Source organism: Oryzias latipes, chromosome 16, assembly GCF_002234675.1.
Source record: "Oryzias latipes chromosome 16, ASM223467v1".
NCBI classification, from domain to species: domain Eukaryota; kingdom Metazoa; phylum Chordata; class Actinopteri; order Beloniformes; family Adrianichthyidae; genus Oryzias; species Oryzias latipes.
In genome coordinates, this window is record NC_019874.2 from 18,795,182 (window position 1) to 18,814,105 (window position 18,924).

At 44.6% G+C, this 18,924-nt stretch overlaps 1 protein-coding gene across 6 annotated transcripts; it reads right to left on the reverse strand.

The window, feature by feature from the left end:
- Nucleotides 1-525: 525 nt before the first annotated feature.
- On the reverse strand, nucleotides 526-17,498 carry ash1l (ASH1 like histone lysine methyltransferase). 6 transcript variants are annotated; one of them, XM_023964387.1, is made up of 14 exons: nucleotides 16,957-17,484; nucleotides 12,324-13,180; nucleotides 7,507-11,554; nucleotides 5,527-5,875; nucleotides 5,194-5,367; nucleotides 4,487-4,581; nucleotides 4,340-4,413; nucleotides 3,895-3,940; nucleotides 3,778-3,818; nucleotides 3,624-3,697; nucleotides 3,357-3,535; nucleotides 2,800-2,891; nucleotides 2,551-2,693; nucleotides 526-2,479 (listed from the first exon to the last, which is right to left on the reverse strand). In XM_023964387.1, the coding sequence occupies exons 2-13, from the start codon at nucleotides 12,957-12,959 to the stop codon at nucleotides 2,565-2,567; spliced, it is 5,937 nt and encodes a 1,978-aa protein (XP_023820155.1). In that variant the 5' UTR covers nucleotides 12,960-13,180; nucleotides 16,957-17,484; the 3' UTR covers nucleotides 526-2,479; nucleotides 2,551-2,564. The 6 variants fall into 6 exon arrangements, 4 of the variants coding, with proteins under 4 accessions (XP_023820155.1, XP_023820156.1, XP_023820157.1 ...); XM_023964388.1 differs by having other exon boundaries at nucleotides 3,624-3,694; nucleotides 16,957-17,483; XR_002874976.1 differs by lacking the exon at nucleotides 526-2,479 and having other exon boundaries at nucleotides 2,669-2,693; nucleotides 3,344-3,535; nucleotides 16,957-17,487.
- Between the last annotated feature and the right edge of the window lie 1,426 nt (nucleotides 17,499-18,924).

An 18,924-nucleotide genomic window follows, 5' to 3' on the forward strand; every position in this document is an offset into this window, starting at 1 on the left:
AAACCATTTCGGCTCCAAAATCTACTTGAAAGCATGAGTGAATTATTTTTTCATAGCAGAAAATAAGGCATCAAGGGGTTAAACTAAAAAGATTGTTTCTTGTCATTGGGATTTTGCTGTCCAGTTATTTTGAAACATGGCATCACCCTTAAGATTTCTTTTCTCCTCTTATAATTCCCTAAATCTTGTTTGTGCTTAAAAGGCAATACATCACCAGAAACGAGTAGAAAGTAAATAACACCATTGACAGAAACCCTTTAGCTCCTCCTCTCCTGCCAAATGTATCCCTGGATGATATTCTGTAGGGCAGAGTGAGGCGCAGCCCTCCCCCTTTCTTGTAATTGTCCTCTTTTGATGGCACCGTCCTTCATCCTGGGTCATTATGAAGGACAACACAGTCTGACGTGTACAATCTAACACCACTAGATAGCACTGTGGGCTCAAGCAGATTAATATCACAGCAAAGTTCCATTAGGAGGAGCTTGTTATGCTTCTCATATGTGAAGAATTTGCAGGGTACCGTACTAGTAGACATAAAATGCTTTTATTGTTATGGATATATAAGCAAAATGTTTGAGCTGACATTCTATGGCGATGATGACCTTACACTTTTTTTTTTGTTGTTTTTGGGATGTTTTCTCAAATGCACAACATCAGAGGCAACAAGAAAAAAGGTTACATGTCATGCAAACTAGATAAATAACTCTTTTATGTGTACCTTTTCTGTAAAGTTAATCCTCCACTGGCAATAACGTAGTGCTTTTAGTTTAAAAACAAAATTAAAAGGAAAGAGGAAAAACATATACAATATGTAAACAGTCAAAGAAATTGCACTTTCTTGGCTTTGTAGTAGAAGCCACACTACTGACAGACAGCAGAAACGTAACACTTGAAAAAAACGAATTCATTGTTTGACTGAAACCATAGTATTTTTAGCTAAGAAAAAGAAAGAGCGATAAATATGTCACTTTACAAAAGAAAGAAATCAAATACAATCATTGTCTATGTTAGGAAAAATCTGATATATTGGTCAGCTTGTTAAAAACGTGTCAGTAAAATGCGAGACTTGATTATTAGCTTTAATGTTTGAGCCATATAGTATTATCTTGTACATTAGTAATTTTACAAGCTACTCCCAACGGAAGGAAAAAACGGTTTGTGTAAGTACTGTACATTCCCGACAAACTGAAGGCTTACTTCCACTGAACGGATTTGCTTGATGCTCCTAAAACGACAATAACCTGTTAGGCATTTTTACAGAAAAACACCTCCAATCTTTACAAAAAAGTAAGCAAACAAATAAAAAGAAGATATAAGTTTGTATATAGTCCTTATCAGAGGAGATATTGCTTTTAAAGACTGCATGAGTTAGGTACGCACACAAAGACATCATGGCACTTCTGAAGAGCAATTGGGGTGCATCCGTTCTAGTTTTTCATTCCCTTTCCTCTCTGCTTTCCCTCTCCGACGACAATCTGATTGTCAATGCTCTGGAGCAAAGAGTGGACATTCTCAAAGGCATACTGAAGTAAACAAAACCACTTTTTTTTTATTTAACACCTCCCGTGCCTTGGAAGCAAATACTGAAAAGAGTTAACAACAAACATTCCTATCACAAATATATTCAGTTCATCTCAAAAGCTGTCACTTTTTTTTGTTTGTTTTGTTTTTGCTTTTCAAAAAAATAACCTTTTTCTTAAAACATCAGAAATTCTCTTGCAGCAATGCCAAAATTCCTATTGCTAAGCCCGCCCCACCCCCTGCCTATTTGCTGGTACATGTCAGACACTGTCTAGTTAAAGTGAAGCAATCCTTCACCGTCCCAACAGATTTAAACTGGCTCACATTTCCTCGTGCTGTTTTCCCAAAGGTGCACTGTGACTTTGAAAGCTTAGCTTGTAAATGATGGTTCAGTTTTGACCTATTTAGGGCCCCGGCCACATTTCCTTGCCGGCAGTTTGGGAGCTCCTCATCTCTTGGAAACTTCGGAGCCAAAATGCTGAGTACCAGACACATACAACTTTCCCCTCCTGTCCAATATGTATTTTCCCAATCTGCTTAAGGTGCCAAAGTAAGAGCATTCAATGTGTATGTGTGTTTATAGTGTGTCCACTCCGCATACATGTATAGTCTTTAGTGTGCTTGTTCATTCAGCACTAGTGCAAATTCATTTCAGCTGGTCTGTTTTCTCTCATCCGGGACAGTCGCTCTGTGTGTCTCATCTCGTGCTGCTTGGACAGAAGATGCGTTGCCATGGTTTCATCCTTGGTGTGATGCCCTTCAGAGCTCAGGGTTTAACTCATTCATTTATCGACATGCAAGATTTCTTTCTTGCATTCTCAGCTGCTGCAATTTGTACTCCGTTGGCTCCTTGCATTGGTTCTCTGGGGTACTACTACTTTTACTAACGGTGGAGTGAGATCAGTTCTTGTCCAACCATCAAGAGATGGGCCTGGTCCCTTTCTCGGAGTGGTTCCACCTACACAAAGACATATTTCTAAAAAAAAAATCTCCTGAATTTCCCTGTGTAACAGCTAATGTTCCACTTACCCCTCTCTGTTAGCTCATAAATGCTGCAGGGTCAAAAGTAAATCATTCAGCCGTCTCCTCCTCCGTTCTCTGCTGTAGGCCTCTCCTTTGCCTCCTTGTATTTCCTCTCCCTCCTCTTCTTGTCTGCTCTGGGTTTTGGTGGGCTGGGATGAACAAGTATATAAAAACTAATCAGAAAAGCAGATTTAAAAAGAAAAAAAAAAAGGAAACAAAAATGCTGCTTCCTTGTGTGGGTTGTATTTGACTCACGCAGCAGCTGGCAGTGATTGAGCTGGAGGTGCTCTGTCTTTGGCGGTTGGGGTCACTGCTGATAACTGTCACCTCCACCCCCACTGACTGATCTGCGGGTCAAACAGTGTTTATGTTAGCAAATGTAGGATGAGGAACATCGCGCCTTTCACAGATACATCCAATTATGATCTTTTTTCTTCTTCTTCATTTGTATGCGCAATCTGTCAGAGTGTCTCCGATGGAAAATGTGTGGTTTCGCTGCTAATGGGGAAACTTGATGCCTGCTGGGTTTTTGGACACCAGCAGAGGATGACAGAATTGGGGAAACATTTCTGCAGGCTGCATTCTGTGGTTGGAAAACCACTTAGTTTGTGCTGCTGACTTTGATATGGAAAGACAAGCCAGGCATGAGGGCACACAATAAAGTAAAGGACACAAAACAGGACACACACACGCACACAAAAAGTTCACACAAATGTAGGATGAAAAAAATGAAAATATAAGTGGCTTAGCCACATATGCATACGCAAACACCTACAGAAACAAAAACTAACACACACACTTGCTTCATGGACCTGACTTGATGTGGCTGTCGTCCCCACTGGCTCCATCCCAAGACAGATGTTGTGAGTCACCCTCCTCTTCTTCTTCATCGTCTCGTTCTCGCTCCCTTTCTATCCTCATTCGGATCTGTCGGTCCCTGACAAGCTCCCAGTTCCTCACGAGGAATACGTGATGTTTTATGACAAAGCTCCTGGCACACAGAAAGGAAACATTGTCATGAGCTCAACAGCAACAATGTGTTTGGACATGACGTGCGAGTCCCTCTGCTCATTCCGTACCTCTCACCGCTGGTCAGTGGCTCCATGTCCAGGTGAGGAAACAAGCTGGTTAAGTCCCTGGAGTTCTCTACCTGCTTGAGAAAGAATATCAAATGTTTTCAGCAAACTGTCAAAGGTAAACAATAAAAAAAAAAATCTGCTTCAAGACACTTGCCTCTCTCTGTTGGGAGGATGACGTTCGCTCTTTCATGCGGCCTGATCAAACAAAAACACAGTTTATTAAGTTTTTATTTAAAAATCAAATGTGTTATATAAAAAAGTTAGTACTCACAATAACGACGCTTTCTCTTTAGAGGAACAGCAGGTTGCCGGTAAAGCTGTAACCAAATAACATGAAAATTATTCCTAGATACATGAAAAATTCTTCTTCTTAATGCCTCGCATATCTCATCCATCTTTAGATCCCTTAAGGAGTCACGGGGCTGCTGCCTGTCTGTTGCAGGGCCACACACTCCCATAAATACACAAAATTGAAAATTGATGTACACCTAGGGGCCATTTAGAGATACCAATTAACCTATGAATCATGTTTTTGGACTGTAGGAGGAGGCCAGAGTGCCCAAAGAAAACCCAGGCATGCTCGGGTTAAACATGCAAACTCCACACAGAAAGAACCCTGCCGGGATTCAAACCAGAGCCTTCTCGCTGAGATCTCAGAGTAATAACCACTGTGCGTCCCTGCCCCCTATATCAGTATTGCTGTATAACAGGAGTACCTGGTTGTGTTCCCACAGCCACATCACATCATAGGGCAACTGGAAGTGGATCCTCTTCAGTCTCAGGTACTTTCCTGCAGGAGGTAGTGTGATTGAAGGGTTACAACAAGGAAACATTAGCGAGGTAAGACATTCCTCAGTACTCACCGACATGAATGGGAGCCGGCAAAAGGGTGTACTCATGCTCCCCTGGTGTGTACTCCAGACTGTCACTGCAGAGCTTCAGAGCTTGAGAGGAGGGACTAAAAGATTAACCCCAAATAAAAAGAAAAAAAACTTAAAAAAATGTATTTTTTTCACATTATAACATTTTTTTTATGAACCCAAATTTTTTTAAACCTTTTTTTATGAATGCTAAATTCTCTTAGAAGTGTTCTAAGAGATACTAGCAACATAACATATTTGCAGTGGTGTTATAGGCCTAAGGTTCAAGAACGAATGTTTATTAACCCTAATGTATTTAGGTTGTTGTTTGGTATTTATGTACATATTTTTTAAAATACACTGAATGCTAATTTTTGGCCCTAATTTTGTGCATCCAAACGGTGCTTTGTGCGTCAGTTTAGATGCACAAAGACGTGTGTCATATTTCAGCCGAACGCTTCCAAATGTCCCGAAGTTTTCCGTTTAAGGTCAGAGTTCTGCAACCTTTGACAGTAAAAAAGCCACCCTTTAAAAAAATGTGGCTCTAACTAAACACAAATTACTATTATTTTTTCTTTCTTCAGCCACAGAGCCACTATGAAGGGGTAGAAGAGCCACATGTGGCTCCGGAGCCGCAGGCCCCTGGTTTTAAATGAACAAAACTACAGTTTTTCTTTAGAAGATGCTGTTTGTGGCTCTGGTCAACTCACTCTGTAGTTTTGTAATCGTCAGAGTAAAGCCCCGCCCTCAGAAAGGTCTTCCTGGGAGGACCGTCAGTTGTATCCTGTCTTTGGGGGCTTTCTGGTTGGAACGGAGCCTGGTTGACATCTGGTTGGAGAAGACAGTCAGGGAGGGTGTCACACTCGGGTTTATCCGAGTCAACACTAGAGGGAACAAAGAGAGAGGAAGAGTGATAGAGAGGGAAAAGAGAAAGACAGAGAGAGATGGCACTGGTTTAGCACACAGTGCTGAAAACAGTGGGTTAATAAAACAGTAGTGAGTGGTTGTGTTGATTATTCAAGTCAACCAGCTCTGCTGTTTACCTCTGATGACAGGGAGAGTCACCATGTTTTCTCTTGCGCCCTTTCTTCCCCCTTTCGAGCATCTCCAGCTGTTCGGTCACCTGCTGTTTTGTGTGTCCTCCACCTCTCTCTGACACAGTTTCTGCATTCTTCCCTCCCACTTCCCTCTCATCTCTGTTGTGGATGAAAGCTGGCAAGTGGTCAGATGGTGACATGGATGGAGTTGCAGAGGAGTGGGTGGGGGAGGAGGTGGCCGAGGGCAGCGGGTGCTTCCTGGGCCGCCCTGGCCGTCTTTTGTTTTTCCCTGCTGCGCAGTCTGGAGTTGGCACACTTTTCTGCTGCACCCGGCTTCTCGAGTCACCTTGTAAACCTGCAGTTATTGAAACAGAAAGCACGAGGGAGGGGTAGAGTTAGAAAAGGGGGGGTTGAGAGGAAATGAGACAGATGTGGATCAGTGATTGAAACAGCAGGAGGTGTGAGATGAGGCCAATCTAGGCTGAGTCATGCGGATGTGCTCAGATTTGGTGAGCCACTGCGTTTCCTCTGCCCAGGTCACTTCTGGGGATTGCATTAAAGATTGATTTAACAGTAGCACTATATGCTCAGGCTAACATTGCAATAGACCACAAGAAAGCATGCATGCAATTTTTGTGGGCATGCACAAATGTGCACTCTTACAGTTTTTTTGCACAGTCATCAAACATGAAGGACAAAACAACCGTGCAGAACAAAGAAGGAGAAGCTGGCTCTTCCTTCAAAACATTCTTGACAAGACGATGAATTGAATTCTACCTAGTTCAAAAACAATATTTTTCCTCCCAACCACCTTCTGGTCTCTGCACTTTTCCTCCATCAATCTCCTCTGAGGTCTTTTTTTTTTTTTTTGCTCAATTTTCCACAACCCCCGACAAGACTGACGTTCCTTTTTGAAATTTTCCAAGTCAAATAAGCCTGGCTGACCAGGAATGAGGAATAGGCTGAGCTTTGAATAGCCAATCTGGTGGTTAACTAATGGCTGTGTTCTCTGGGCAGCCTCGGGCTGTAACAGCATGTGGCTCTGCAAACCACAAAGATTTTTTGGCAGATTCACTTCAAGATGTTTCCTTCCAGCTATAAAACTTTTTTTGAAAACGCTTCCAGGAGTGGCTGCCGAACCCCTGTGTGCGTTTCTCTGTGTGTCGGGCGCTGTTCCCGCTCAGGAGTGAGGGTGAAAAGTGGCTATAAAAAGATCGGAGTCTGATTTCTTTTCATACCCTCTCCCACCTTTGATGTGTGGTTCAACAAACTCCTGAGGAAGAGCTGTGCTGTCACTTTATTCAGCTGACAAAGTTTCAGCTTTGCGTTGTGCAAATCTGTGCTCACGGTGTCACCAGAAACGAATTATCTTCGCTAGCTGTCATCATTTTGTTATTACTGTCACATTGCAGAAGCGTTATCACCTAAGTTATCCTGATTACGATCAGAATTCAATATATATTTACATTTTTTGCCAATGAAGCAATGACAGACAACAAAAGTGGTTTCTTGCAGCAAAAAAAGCCTTTCAGTTGGCTTTTAAATTATCAAGCTGTCATTACAATCCAATGTGTGGAAACACTTTAAATTTTGCAGACATGTGACCATACAGTGTGGTAGAATATTCTAAGAATGTTTCGTTTGTATTATTTTGATGTGGACAAACAACACTGGGCTGAACTTTAGGAAACAACAATGCGAATGGATTTGACATGAATTCTTATTGTTTGTTGGTACACATATTTAATTTACACTTGATTATCTTGCAAGAAATAAAATGAATGTGGAAAACTTCACCTGAACTGTGTTAAATTTTTGGCATAAAATGTCTGGTGGCTCGGTTTTAGGTCAGTGAATCGGATCAAATCGGATCGCTCAAAAGGAACCAAAATCAACTATGAATCATATCTTCAACTGGAAGTTATGATATGAATCGAATTATTAAAATGAATCATTGCACCTTCTTTTTTTAAGCAATTCCCTCACCTGCGTCTCTTCTCTCTGTCCACGCTGGCTCGTCTCTTCTGCCTGACCTTTCGTCAGCGCCTGGGTTCCTACTGCCGAACCCGCTCCTCACACCCCTCAGCCCTGTTGCCATGGCAGCAGAGGTGAACAAGTTGGTGTGTGTTGGGGATGAGGATGTCCCGTAAAACTCGGACTCGTTAAAATCGTCTACATCTTCATCCTCTTCGTCTGAGACAATCAGCCTGTCGGCGCTTTTCTCAGCCAAACCTGCCCAGCTCGAAGTTGAGTTTCCAAATCCTGGAGTAGCCAGACTCCGGAATTTGGTCCAGCTCTGACCCAAGCCGCCCCAGCCTCCTCCGAATGAAGAAAGGTGGGAAGAGCCCAACCCCAGTGAGGTGAGGGATGTGTGTTTGTACCTCTCTGCTGCAGATGAGGATGAAGGTAAGGCAGCTGAAGAGAAGGAATCACTTCCATTCTGGTGCAGCCAAGGTGTTTGCAAAGACAGCATGCTCCCAGACCCTCTTACGCCTTTGCTGCCTGCCTCTCTTTGACCCAAAGAGAGCCTTGATCGAGCCTTTGAATTACTCCGCCTCCTTCTGCCCATTCGATCATCCTCCTCATCCTCCTGTAACTCCTCTTCTTCATCCACATCTCGCTCGCAGTGCCTGTGATGCTGTTTGTGTTTGTGTTCACTCCTTCCACAGCCGTAAGAGAGGCTGGACGTGAACCTTACACCACCTCCTGAACTTCTCTCCCCTAAATCTCCCTCCACATCTCCTCCTAAAACTCCCTCCTTCAAGAACCTACTCCTCCGCCTGTGGAATCTGGCCGGGTTAAGAAGGAAGTGGGCATGATGGGGCTGGTACTGGTGAGGAGGTGGGAGGGGGTAGGTGCCGGGGAGGTGGTGGTAGAGTGCTGGTGCTGCTGTAGGATAGGGGCTGTAAAATCCCATGTTCTCCACGGTTTCCGGGAACTTGGGTGGACACCCACACTGCCTGCGGTCTGGCTTCCTGCTACAGTGGCAGGGGAAGAACGGCTGAGGAGTGAAGGGTGGTACAGCGGAAAACGATGAAGGATGAGGTGAGTAGAAGCCGTTAAGATTGATTCTGAAGATGTTGGAGCGAGGGGAGTGCGTGGATGAATGATGGCGTCTTCCTGCTGCACCGTCAAAACCCTGCCCCGCACTCGTCCTCGCCCAGCTTCGTCGTCCAATATGGACCTCGCTGAGTTGAGCGATAACATCGTCTAATTCAGCCAGAAACTCTGGATCCTGCATATGCAGCTGCTTCTTCTTGTGTTTACTCTTCTGTCTCTTCAGTGCATTGTGACCAAGGCAACGGTAGTAATTTGAGTGAGTGCACTTGTTGTGACCTGGGCAGGGGCAAGGGTGCATGCAAGTGCAGGAGGAGGGGCAGTTGTAATCCCTGCGCCTGTGCCGGTGTCTGTCTCTGTGCTGCTCCGCTGCCTTTGAGCTACTGATGGGGTTTGCATGTCTGTTTAGGTGTGAGGAGGAGTTTGAGATCTGAAAGGGGCGGTCCATGAGCGACGAGGAGAGCCTTTGACTGCCTAGGATCACCCCTGCACCCTGACCCAACCTCAGCATTCCTCGAGTTCCTGTCATCTCCCCCCGCTCAGAAATGCTGTTGTTATCCGTCCCGATGCCGCTGTCACTGGGGAGCGTCTCATCGCTGTGTGACTCGCTCCGGGGTGAAGGGGTGGCTTCTTTCAGCTGGCCGGGTGAAGCAGGGGTGTGATGTGAGGGCAGGGTAGCGCTGGAGAGCTTACATGAAGACTGGTGAAAGGGAAAGTGATGCCTTCCCTGACATGGACAACTCTTCTTCACAAAGGGAGACAGAGACGAGGAGGAGGGAGGCCGGGAAGATGCGCAGGAGGAGGATGGAGATGGAAGAGAGAAAGGATGAGAAAACAGGAAAGAGGATGTTGGTTCTGTGAGGCTGCCTTCACTGTACGGACTTTGGGCTCCACTGGAGTGAGTAAGAGACGGGGAAGGAAAGGGGTGAGAAGGAGCCGACTGCAGCTGGTTGGAGGAGAAGAATGAGCTCTCAGGGGGATTGGAAAACAGAGAAGGCTGACTGGCGTTCTGGGACCGAGAATTTAGACCAACTGTTTGGGATTTGGGCTTTCGTCCTCGCCTCTTTCCCATGTATATGGTTCCTCTTTTGCTCACATTGATCTGAGGGCCCACCCTGCTCCCAAAGGAGGAGGACAAGGCTGAGAGAGTATTCACTGTTCTAGCCTCAATCGATTTACTCGTTCTCAGGGAGGTCTTCCCGTCTGCTGCCTCGTGTGCCCTGCTCTCTTTTCCCACATATCCAGCCAGCATTGCTTGGTGAAATATCCTTTTTTTTCTTTTCTTCATCTCATTAATCAGTTTCCTGATCTTCAGCTGCCGGCTCCCCAGTTCAGGATGATGAAAGTGGCTGCTCCCGTCAGCGTGATTCAGCGCGTCTTCGCTCTGGTCTTCGGAAAGAGATCGTTTGGGGGGGCGGCCACGCTTCTTGGGGCTGGATTTAGACAGATCTGCACGCTGCAGTGCCGGACTTGGCTCCAGCACGGGGGCTTTTTGAACTTCGTCACACCCGAAGAGAGGCACATCAGTCAGGATGTTGTTCGGCAGAAGTCGAGGGGGAGATTTATCAACGCTAGAGCTGTGGGATTTTGGGCGACCCCTTTTTCGGATGGCGTTTAGGGTAAATCTGGAAGCAGAGAGGCTCAGATCTGAAGTCAGCTTCGTGACGGCATAGGACAGAGGGGAGGAGCTGCTGGACAGGGAGCTAGAGGGGGTTGTATGTGACTCATCACTCTGCTGAGTAGAAGGTTTGGAAGGAAGGGAAGTCTTGGTAACCTGAGGGAAAGTTACTGAAGAATTATGGAGGGAATCAGAAAGGGCTTCCTGATTTTCCGCTCTCTGCGCTCGATGCACCATCTTGGTCCAACTCGGCCTTCTCGCTTTGCGTTTCTTGAGCGGACGACTATCCTGCCCTTGGGAGGAGAAAGGGGGAGAGATGGGAGCGTGGACAGTGGGCATGGGCAGAGGGGGAGGAGCAGAAGAAGTGAAGTTGGCAGCGGACACAACCGCATGCCTCAAAATGTCTTGTTCTTTCAATTTACTGCCATCACCTGCTGGTGCAGGCTCAACTTGTTTAGCCGGCTTGTAACAGTCGTCCATCTCATCTCTCTCATCCTGTCGACCTGGATTCGTCATTGTGCAGCCTCTTTCTAATTTACTATTACCAGCTGTGTCACTGCATTTTGCATTGTTTTCTTCTGTTCTTTGTCTGACTGGACTCAGGTTTTCTCTGATTTTTTCCGCCTTTCTTTTCACCATCTGTAGATCCTCCGCCCACAACTCCTCACCTCTACTTTTTTCCTCCATGTCCTTACCGTGTCTTGATTTTCCATCCCTTCTCTTATCTTTTTTCTTCTTTTTGACATCCTCCTTTCTGCTCTCACTTGTTGCTCTGCCAGCCTCCAGTCTATCTCTTTTCAGCTTTTTGCTTTTCTGTCGATCTTTCTTTGCCTTCTTCTCTTTTTCCCTACCTGCATTCAGTGGAAGCTGAGCAGAGGGATTCTGACCTTGTGGTTGAGCAGGCGAGATCTCCGTAGTGGAGGATGTTTGTAATTTGGAGATGACGGGCTGGTGGCTGGGAGAGCCTGTTCTACTCTCACTAAAAAGCTCCTTTTGCGAGATTGAAGGACTGGTTGAAGAGTCCGTGGAGGAACTGCCGTGTTTCCCTGCTTTGTTTTTTGACAAGGCGGGAGGGCTAAGGGTGTTTGCAGAGCTTTTCTCAATTAACATTCTTTTCTGTTTTGCTGTAGGAACCAAACCATTAGGGTTCTTTGAGCAACTCCCATCGTTCCTGGTTTCCAGTACGGGAACTGCCTGGATGCGAGCTGTGGACGGAGTGGATGGGGCCGCCTGGTCTGTTGCAGGAGAAAAAGGTTTGGCTCCTGCAGGGGCTGGTTGGCCGTTGACACTTGGGAGTGAATCTTTCTTTATTGAGACATTTGAACTCTCTTCTGTCTTATCAGCCAGTTTGTTGGGAACCTGGACATAAAAAAAAGCTCAATCATTCAGTCGTGCATTGAAAAAAATCATGAAAAATGGCACACAAAAAATAACTGAACCATCTTAGATGTTCTTATAAAAAAGTTAGACTTAATTATCTCAATCAGTTCTAGGAATGAGGGCATAATAGAGAGAAGGAGAAAGCGAGACGATGAAAACGGGAGCAGGTCTGACACAGAAAGGAGAAATGCAAAAGGAGAGTTGCACAGAGTAGGGAGTAGGGCAGCAAAAGAGAGGGGGTGAGAGATAAATGGGAGCCAGTAGAGAAAAGAAAAGGATGTAAAAATAGAAGAGGGACAGATACAGAGAGCCAGGCAGAGAGTGAGAAAGAGTGGCTATAAATTGTCACTAATACAGATGAGAAAGCTTGACATTTCGTACTCGTTCTGTAATTTTGCAGAGCTGCTGCTGCTGCTTGGGTGGCGTTTTCAGCAGCTAAAGCTATAAGCTTTCTTTTGGGCGATTACCATAAAAAAATGATGGACCGATGTTTGTAATAACTCCAAGTGGTTGCCGTGCTGTTGTCCTATTTATAGTTCTGTTAATTCTAACGTGCTGCTTAGGTTTCAGTGTTGTGAGCTCATTTTGAAAGCGAGCACACAGTCGAGTGCCTTTGTGCCATTTCGAAGCATCTTGGAACCCAGTGGTTAATTGTGAAAATATAAATACAAATCAATTTTTTTTTTAATTAATTAATTAATTAGCAGATCTGCCGCATTTAACTGAGTGTGCGGTGAGGTTTCCTTACCTGCTTGGCTGTCCTGGACCCTTGACAGGTTACGGCAGGGACTGAGGCTGAGACGGAGTCTTTACTAAATGTTGATGAGGGTGGGTGTGAGGCCGATGATGAGGATGTAGGAGGCGGTGGAGCAGCAGATGCTGTTTTTTTGGATGTGGCCTGGACTGCGTCCAAGTCTCTGTTTGCATCGCCAGTAGTGCAGCTGCTTTTACTCTGCTGACCTGCTCCTCCCTCTGCATCCCCTCTCAGCAGTCCCCCCCTGCTCTGTCTCTGATAGGTCCTGATGGTGGGCTTGCACACATAGCTCTCCAGGATCTTGGGAGGTTTTTTGGTGCGCTTGGCTTGGAGTCCGTTTCGAACTTTCCCGTCCGTTGAGCTGGTCTCCCTGCCAGACGCCTGAAGCTCCTGCTGCCCTGCGCTTCCACAGCGTCCTTCGATGAGCAGCTCCAGCACATCCCCCTTTTCCCCTTCCTTCTTCCTTCCCGATCCTTGTCTCTCCTCTTCCTTTTTCCCCGCACTGCCATTCTCTCCTTCAGTTCTGTTTTTCTTGGCCACGAGGTCCTGCTTAGAGCCTTCAGGTGCAGAAGCAGGGTCCAAAGTGGGGGCAGTGGCTGGAGGGGTTCCCCCCTTCACTCTCTGGTCCATCAGAGAAGTCAAGAGGGAGAAGTAGACTGCTTTGCAGTTCCCACTCTAACACTTCTAAATGAATGCGGCAGTGAGGTGAAAACCGAAGACGAGAAACCAGACGAAGATCAAAAAAGATTCAATGACAGATCCTTTAAGTGTCCTAGTGAAGCTGAGCGCCTTCATCCAGCAGCAGAAGACTGTTCTCGGCTCCTTGAGGCTTCAGCTGAGTAAATGTAAAACTGAAAAGAGGGGGAAGAAAAGACAGAAGCAAGTGATTAGTCATTTCAGTGAGCTCAGATGCTGAATCGCAGCCGTACAGGAATTGAAGGGAAAGTCCCCGTCCTGCAGGCAGCTGGAGTGAGGTGCTAAAGTCTGTGTCCACAGAGATGATCTCATCATAATGAAAGCCCAGGAGACCTATCATAGCAGTTTCCCAGAATTTCAGCAGTAACTGGAAGACTCCGTTACAGCCCAAACTAGATTTCTGCAACTATCGGCGAGTGACGACAGATCAGAAAAAAATCTTATTTCTAGCGACGGCTTTATCCTGCTAATCTAACCGTGCCTCTTCTCAAATAAATACAACAATCAATCAGCTCCTGACTAATTCAAACACTTGATCCAGTCTCCTCCTCTCCACAGTGTCTTAGCGCCTTCTGTTCTCAGCTACTCCCACAAGCCCTTCTCCTCCCGCCCTTTCCTCTCCCTGCTGTACTTTCTTTCTCCTTGAAACTCCCCTTTTCATGTTTGGCCGCATGCTTTTTCGTGCTTTCTCTATTAGTCCCATCCACTCTCTTCCCCTCCCTGCGGACCACACAGTAAAATAGTCAACTCACTCACTATATCGGCAGCAATCAAAACCATATTTCCTTCTCAGAGTCGCTTCTTATGCTGCACTCCGACCTACAGCCCTCCATTCTCACAGTGGAGCCGCTCCCCTCCTCCCCTTTCAGTAGTGGTAACCAAAATCCGTAGGAAAGGGTAAAACTTATTTTAGGAAAAGAGAGCAAATTCCTCCTCCTACTCCTCCCATTGCTTCCTCTGAGTCTTGAAGTAAGCTTTTCATTGACCCCATTGTAAATGGACTTTTAATGCGAGGCGAAAGCAGACTCGGGTCGAACTTTATTTAAAAGAAAAACTTTCCCTCCCTCTTACACGGTGCCCAGGCTTCCTCCAAGGAGAACAGCCTCTTCTGTCAAACTCTCTTCATTCTTCTCTTTGAGGCGACGCACTCTCCCCATTTCTAATAAAACACAGCCTGCCAAGCATTCTTTGGGTTCTTATGAAATAGCTGACCTGTCTCCCGACGCACTTCACCGGCCCCTTAAACCTACAGGACCAACCTCCCCCCTCCACACACACACACACAACATGGATAATGTTTTCATTTTTCAGACCTGAGTGGGCTTTCTCCATTCTTTTAGTCTCTCCACACCCAAACCTCTTTCCTTGAATCCCACAAATCAACATCTGTTCCAATAACTGCCCTTACGTAACACTATTGGAAAGCCTCTTCAAGGCCAAACATGCTTATAATAAAACAAACCAAGGATTCAAGAGGGCAGTTGTAGGGGCGTAATGCTTCGTTTTGACAACGACTCGATTCATATCATAATTTGTGGTTGAAAATACGATTCATAGTGGATGTTGGTTCATTTTTGAATGATCTGATTCACTGATCTTCAATGGAGCCAGGACATCTTTAGCCAAAAATTCTACCAGTGATACTCAGAGATAAATACCTGGATACTAAACAGTGCAGGAGAGGTTTTCCAGATTCCTTGTATTTCTTGCAAGATAATCAATTGTGAATTAAATATGTGTACAAACAAACAAATAAACAAAAATCAATGGCAAATTCATTCACATTTTAGTTTCCTACAGTTCTGCCCACTGTTGTTTGTCCACATCCAAATAATGCAAAAAAACATTATTAGGACATTCTACCACTCTGTATGGTCTCATGTCTTTGCAGAATTCAAAGTGTTTCCACACATTGGACTGGAATGATGACTTGATCACTTTTTGCTGCCATCACATGTGTGTTGTCTGCTGTGATGGTACTTTGTCAGTTCTACAGTATAGTAAAATTAACCTACCATACTTTAATCCAAATAGTATTTCCAATATTGGTTATAATCAATTTATTTTATTTTGAAATAACTGTATTTTTATTTTGAAAAATTTTATGATAACGTTAGTCGATTCAGTTAAAAACCCACTTCAATAAAAATTGAGTTTTGAGTGTTTTTAACATGTTCTTGTAGCATTATTCTGTTGATGGAGGGCATTTATTGAGAAAATTAAGATTAAAACTGTGTTTCTGAGTATTTCTTTATTCAAATTGTTGTGAATCAAGAGCAGATGAAAAATAACCGTTTCTAGTTGTTACATGTACACTACAATCAGCAAGCTTCCTCCGCTCCATTCCAATGCATCCACTTGCAGACAAATAGATCCGTTCACGTCTTTGTTTTCCTCATCTGACCTGGCATCTGGATCAAAACTGTACGGCTGGATAGCTCCAATATTGCTCACCATTTTTGTTGCACCACTTATGTTAGGTCGGGGGTATGAGGGGCTGCAAGCTAGCGGAAGAGAGTGTAAACAAAGGGATGATGGGAAATGTGTACAGGCGTGCTCAGTACCGCCCACAAATAGGAGGCACATTTCTGATAAACTACTGCCGCTCGGCAGAAACCAAGTCCTAGTTTTTTTGTTTGTTTATTTTTGCCTAAAAACTGCATAATCATACTTAAAAGACTATTGAGAATACTTTTTAAAAAGATCAAAAGATGATTGGAGTGGGTCTTTAGCAATTTTTCTTAAACTAATTGATCTGGATGGATCATAGGAAAATGAAATCAATTTATCGATTAATTGTGACACCCCTAGTTGTGTTCTCAAACAGTTGCTGCCACTTTTTTTTGTTTTTTTTCTGGCTAGACAACAATATTCTGTAGTTCCATAAGAAAAGTGGCAGGTTTTCAAACTTAAAGGGCTGTGGCCACTCAGTCAGAGGCATGCTAATAGTATTTTATACTCTCCAAGCGATACACTTCTCACACATAACTCAAAAGCACAGATAGGGGGGGGGGGGGGGGGTAGAGGTGGAGCTATTCCCACTGACAGGATGATGAGTGGACTTGACACTGCAAGTGAGCTGGGTCCCTCTGGTTCCTCTGAGGTGACGATTAAAAGATGATGATGCGGGGCCAACCATATTTCTAGCCGTCATTACGACCATCCCGTGGCAACATTACAAATACAGCATCACCACCTGCCTGACAACAGCTGGAGTGGAGATCAGGACCCTGTGCCTGTCTTGGCGCGCAGGAGCCTCAAAACGTCACCCTTTGTGGGAGACTTTCCAAAGCTGAGAGCCTCGAACATCGTGTTCCCGGGTGTAAGCTGTGTAGATTGACTGATATGTGTACTGTAGATACAGTAGGGACACGTGTGCGTGTGCTTGTGGGGGGTGAAGGGGTCACCTCTCTGGAGCAGCCTCTCACTGGTTAACGGAAAACGTCAACAAGGATTGACCAAAATGACTTTGCGCACCTCCTGAACGCACCACCCGCCTGATGCTGTCGCACTTTCTAACCAAACACGTGTTTTTTGTTGTCGTCACTCCTGTCTCCGTTATCAAATAATAATTAGAATAATCTAAAGGAGCAGGGGAAAGTGAACACCAGCGACGGAGTTGACGTTGCGCAAAAATAACAACAACACAAAATGCGCCTGCGGATGAGGATTAGAGTTCCAGCCAGCCTCCCCCCACACCCCACCACCCCTCTTCTATCTGTCCTTTGCCAGTCCCCCTGCTGGTGTAAGCAACATTGAAATAAGACATATCAACACGCGTGGAGAAACACTCAGCAACAAGGGATATAATTAGCTCAAAAAGCGGATGCACCCATTTGTTTTAATCCATGTGTTTTGGAGCTCTTCTGGTGACAGGCCTGCTCACATTCAAACCCTGACATTCTGTAATAAGCCTACGTAGGCTACTTACCCGAGAGCGCGTCCCAGAACCAACTGCGTTATACGGGCTGGAGGTGGTTGCTGCTCTCCGCCGTCGCTCCAGTCGTAATCCGCCGTCTTTGATGCATTAGATGTTGCTCGGATTACATAAAAGAGGCTGGCGGAGGTTAAAACACCTCCGAAAACCGAGTTTCAGTCCCATCGGAGAGCACTCTGCAACAACATTGGCGCGGGTGTTTTCACAATCATCCGTCGACGGCTCTCCGTCGGCGCGTCTCTGCAGCTAGGTGGCGGACTGGTTACCCTCTCTGGATCTCATTTTGCACTCCTCTCTTGTGGAAAGTTGCGTCGCTCCCGCCAGTTCTAATGTTTCGTCGCGGCTCTCGTGTGCATGCAGGCTGTCGCGGAGACGGCTGAAAGGCTGCAGCTATCTGTGCGCGTCCGCGTGTGTGTGGGTGCGTGCGCACTTGGGAACAGGCTGACGGCGCACAGGGGCTGTTTGGTGGATGTGCGGGAATGCAATTGCGTGGCCATTTTCATGTGGCCAGAGGAGGAGATGAAACGGCGAATAAAGCACAGGCGCTTACTGCGGCGCACAACAGGCGATTGGGGAGGGCCATTAGGCGCTTAATAAAATGGCGACGACTTGGTTGAAGTGAGCTGCTGGTGGATTCTAGGGCAACTGAGGAGTTGTGGTGCGTCGACTGAAATTAAATTCACTTTGACTTTCCACTTCTTGGAAAGTGTAAAAACTTCATTGAAGAGCTGTTTTTTTACGCAGAATATCCAGAAGAGAGCTGCGTTTTGGTCACTTTTCCTGCGTTTACACTTCAAAAAGAAGCTATGTTGTAGAATAAAATTCTTATTTGATAAATAAAACGTAATTTTCATGAATATAACTTTAGTTGCAACTTCAATTCTCTCCTCATTTCACAATCAAAAGATAAGAAACAATGAATTTGACTTCTCAAAATTAGGTTGCTATGGAGTTTCCAAAGCAGACACATTTGTTCTTAGTCTTAATTTGAAGCTATGCTGATGTTCATATCAGTGTTCTTTTAAGAGAGCCCAGTGTTCTTTTAAGAGAGCCCCTGAGACTCATCCTCACACTTGATTCACTCCCTCAGGCTACTAATGTCTTGTCATGGAACCGGGTTTCCTAGTATGTAAATGACTGTTGGGCATATTTTTCAAATGAATGGTGTGCTGCAATTATAAAGAATTAAATCTCAAAATCATAAAATAAATCATTATGTTAGAATTAAATTTATGATTAGAGTACTGTGAGGTTGTTTTTTACGTAGGTTGTCACAACTTTGACTTTATTTAGCACAGAATAAAATGTTTAGAAAGTGGAAAAACATGTATTAGTATTAAACACAGTTTGTGACCTTTTATAGGTCTTTTACACATTGAAATGTGTAAAAACAATGAGCTATAAGGATGTTAGAAAAGATACACTTTCAGTTCAATGTTGCACATTTAAAAAATATATATATTTTATCTAAACGGCAAAGACAAACAGATTTCTAATAGACACATGTTTAGGACAAGTTTGATTACCTAAAGGAATTTTGCTATTTTGATTTGCTATTTTAACCTCTTAGGACCTGGTGTCCACATGCCTGGACTTCATATTTAGGTTACATTACCACAGTGGTTAATTCTGCTTAACTAGGGCCGTGTGTAAAAGAGGCATATCAATCAAGAGCTAAGATTTTCAGAGGTTAAAGTTTTTCTATAAGCTTGCAGACATTTTGTCTCAGACACAAATTCTTGTGTGATAAGTACAAAGTAAAACAAAATTGCTGTGGACATTTTTCTTTATTATGGAACATCTAAGATACTTGTTTATAATAAGAATATCAATACATTTTCATTAATAGTGCACTTCACATTTTCAAGAAATTTCAAAGTGCTGGTATTTGCTGGACCCAATAGTTTTATTTTGTCTGTTTACTTATGAATGTTTGTGTCATTAAAGTTGTTTTTCTCTCTC

Coding starts and splice junctions, on each gene's coding strand:
- ash1l (XM_023964387.1), bottom strand. CDS start 12,959: ATGGACCAGAGAGTGAAGGGGGGAACCCCTCCAGCCACTGCCCCCACT. Junction 4,582..5,193: donor GACGATTACAAAACTACAGA/GTGAGTTGACCA, acceptor TTAATCTTTTAG/TCCCTCCTCTCAAGCTCTGA. Junction 3,698..3,777: donor CATCCTCCCAACAGAGAGAG/GCAAGTGTCTTG, acceptor TTCTTTCTCAAG/CAGGTAGAGAACTCCAGGGA.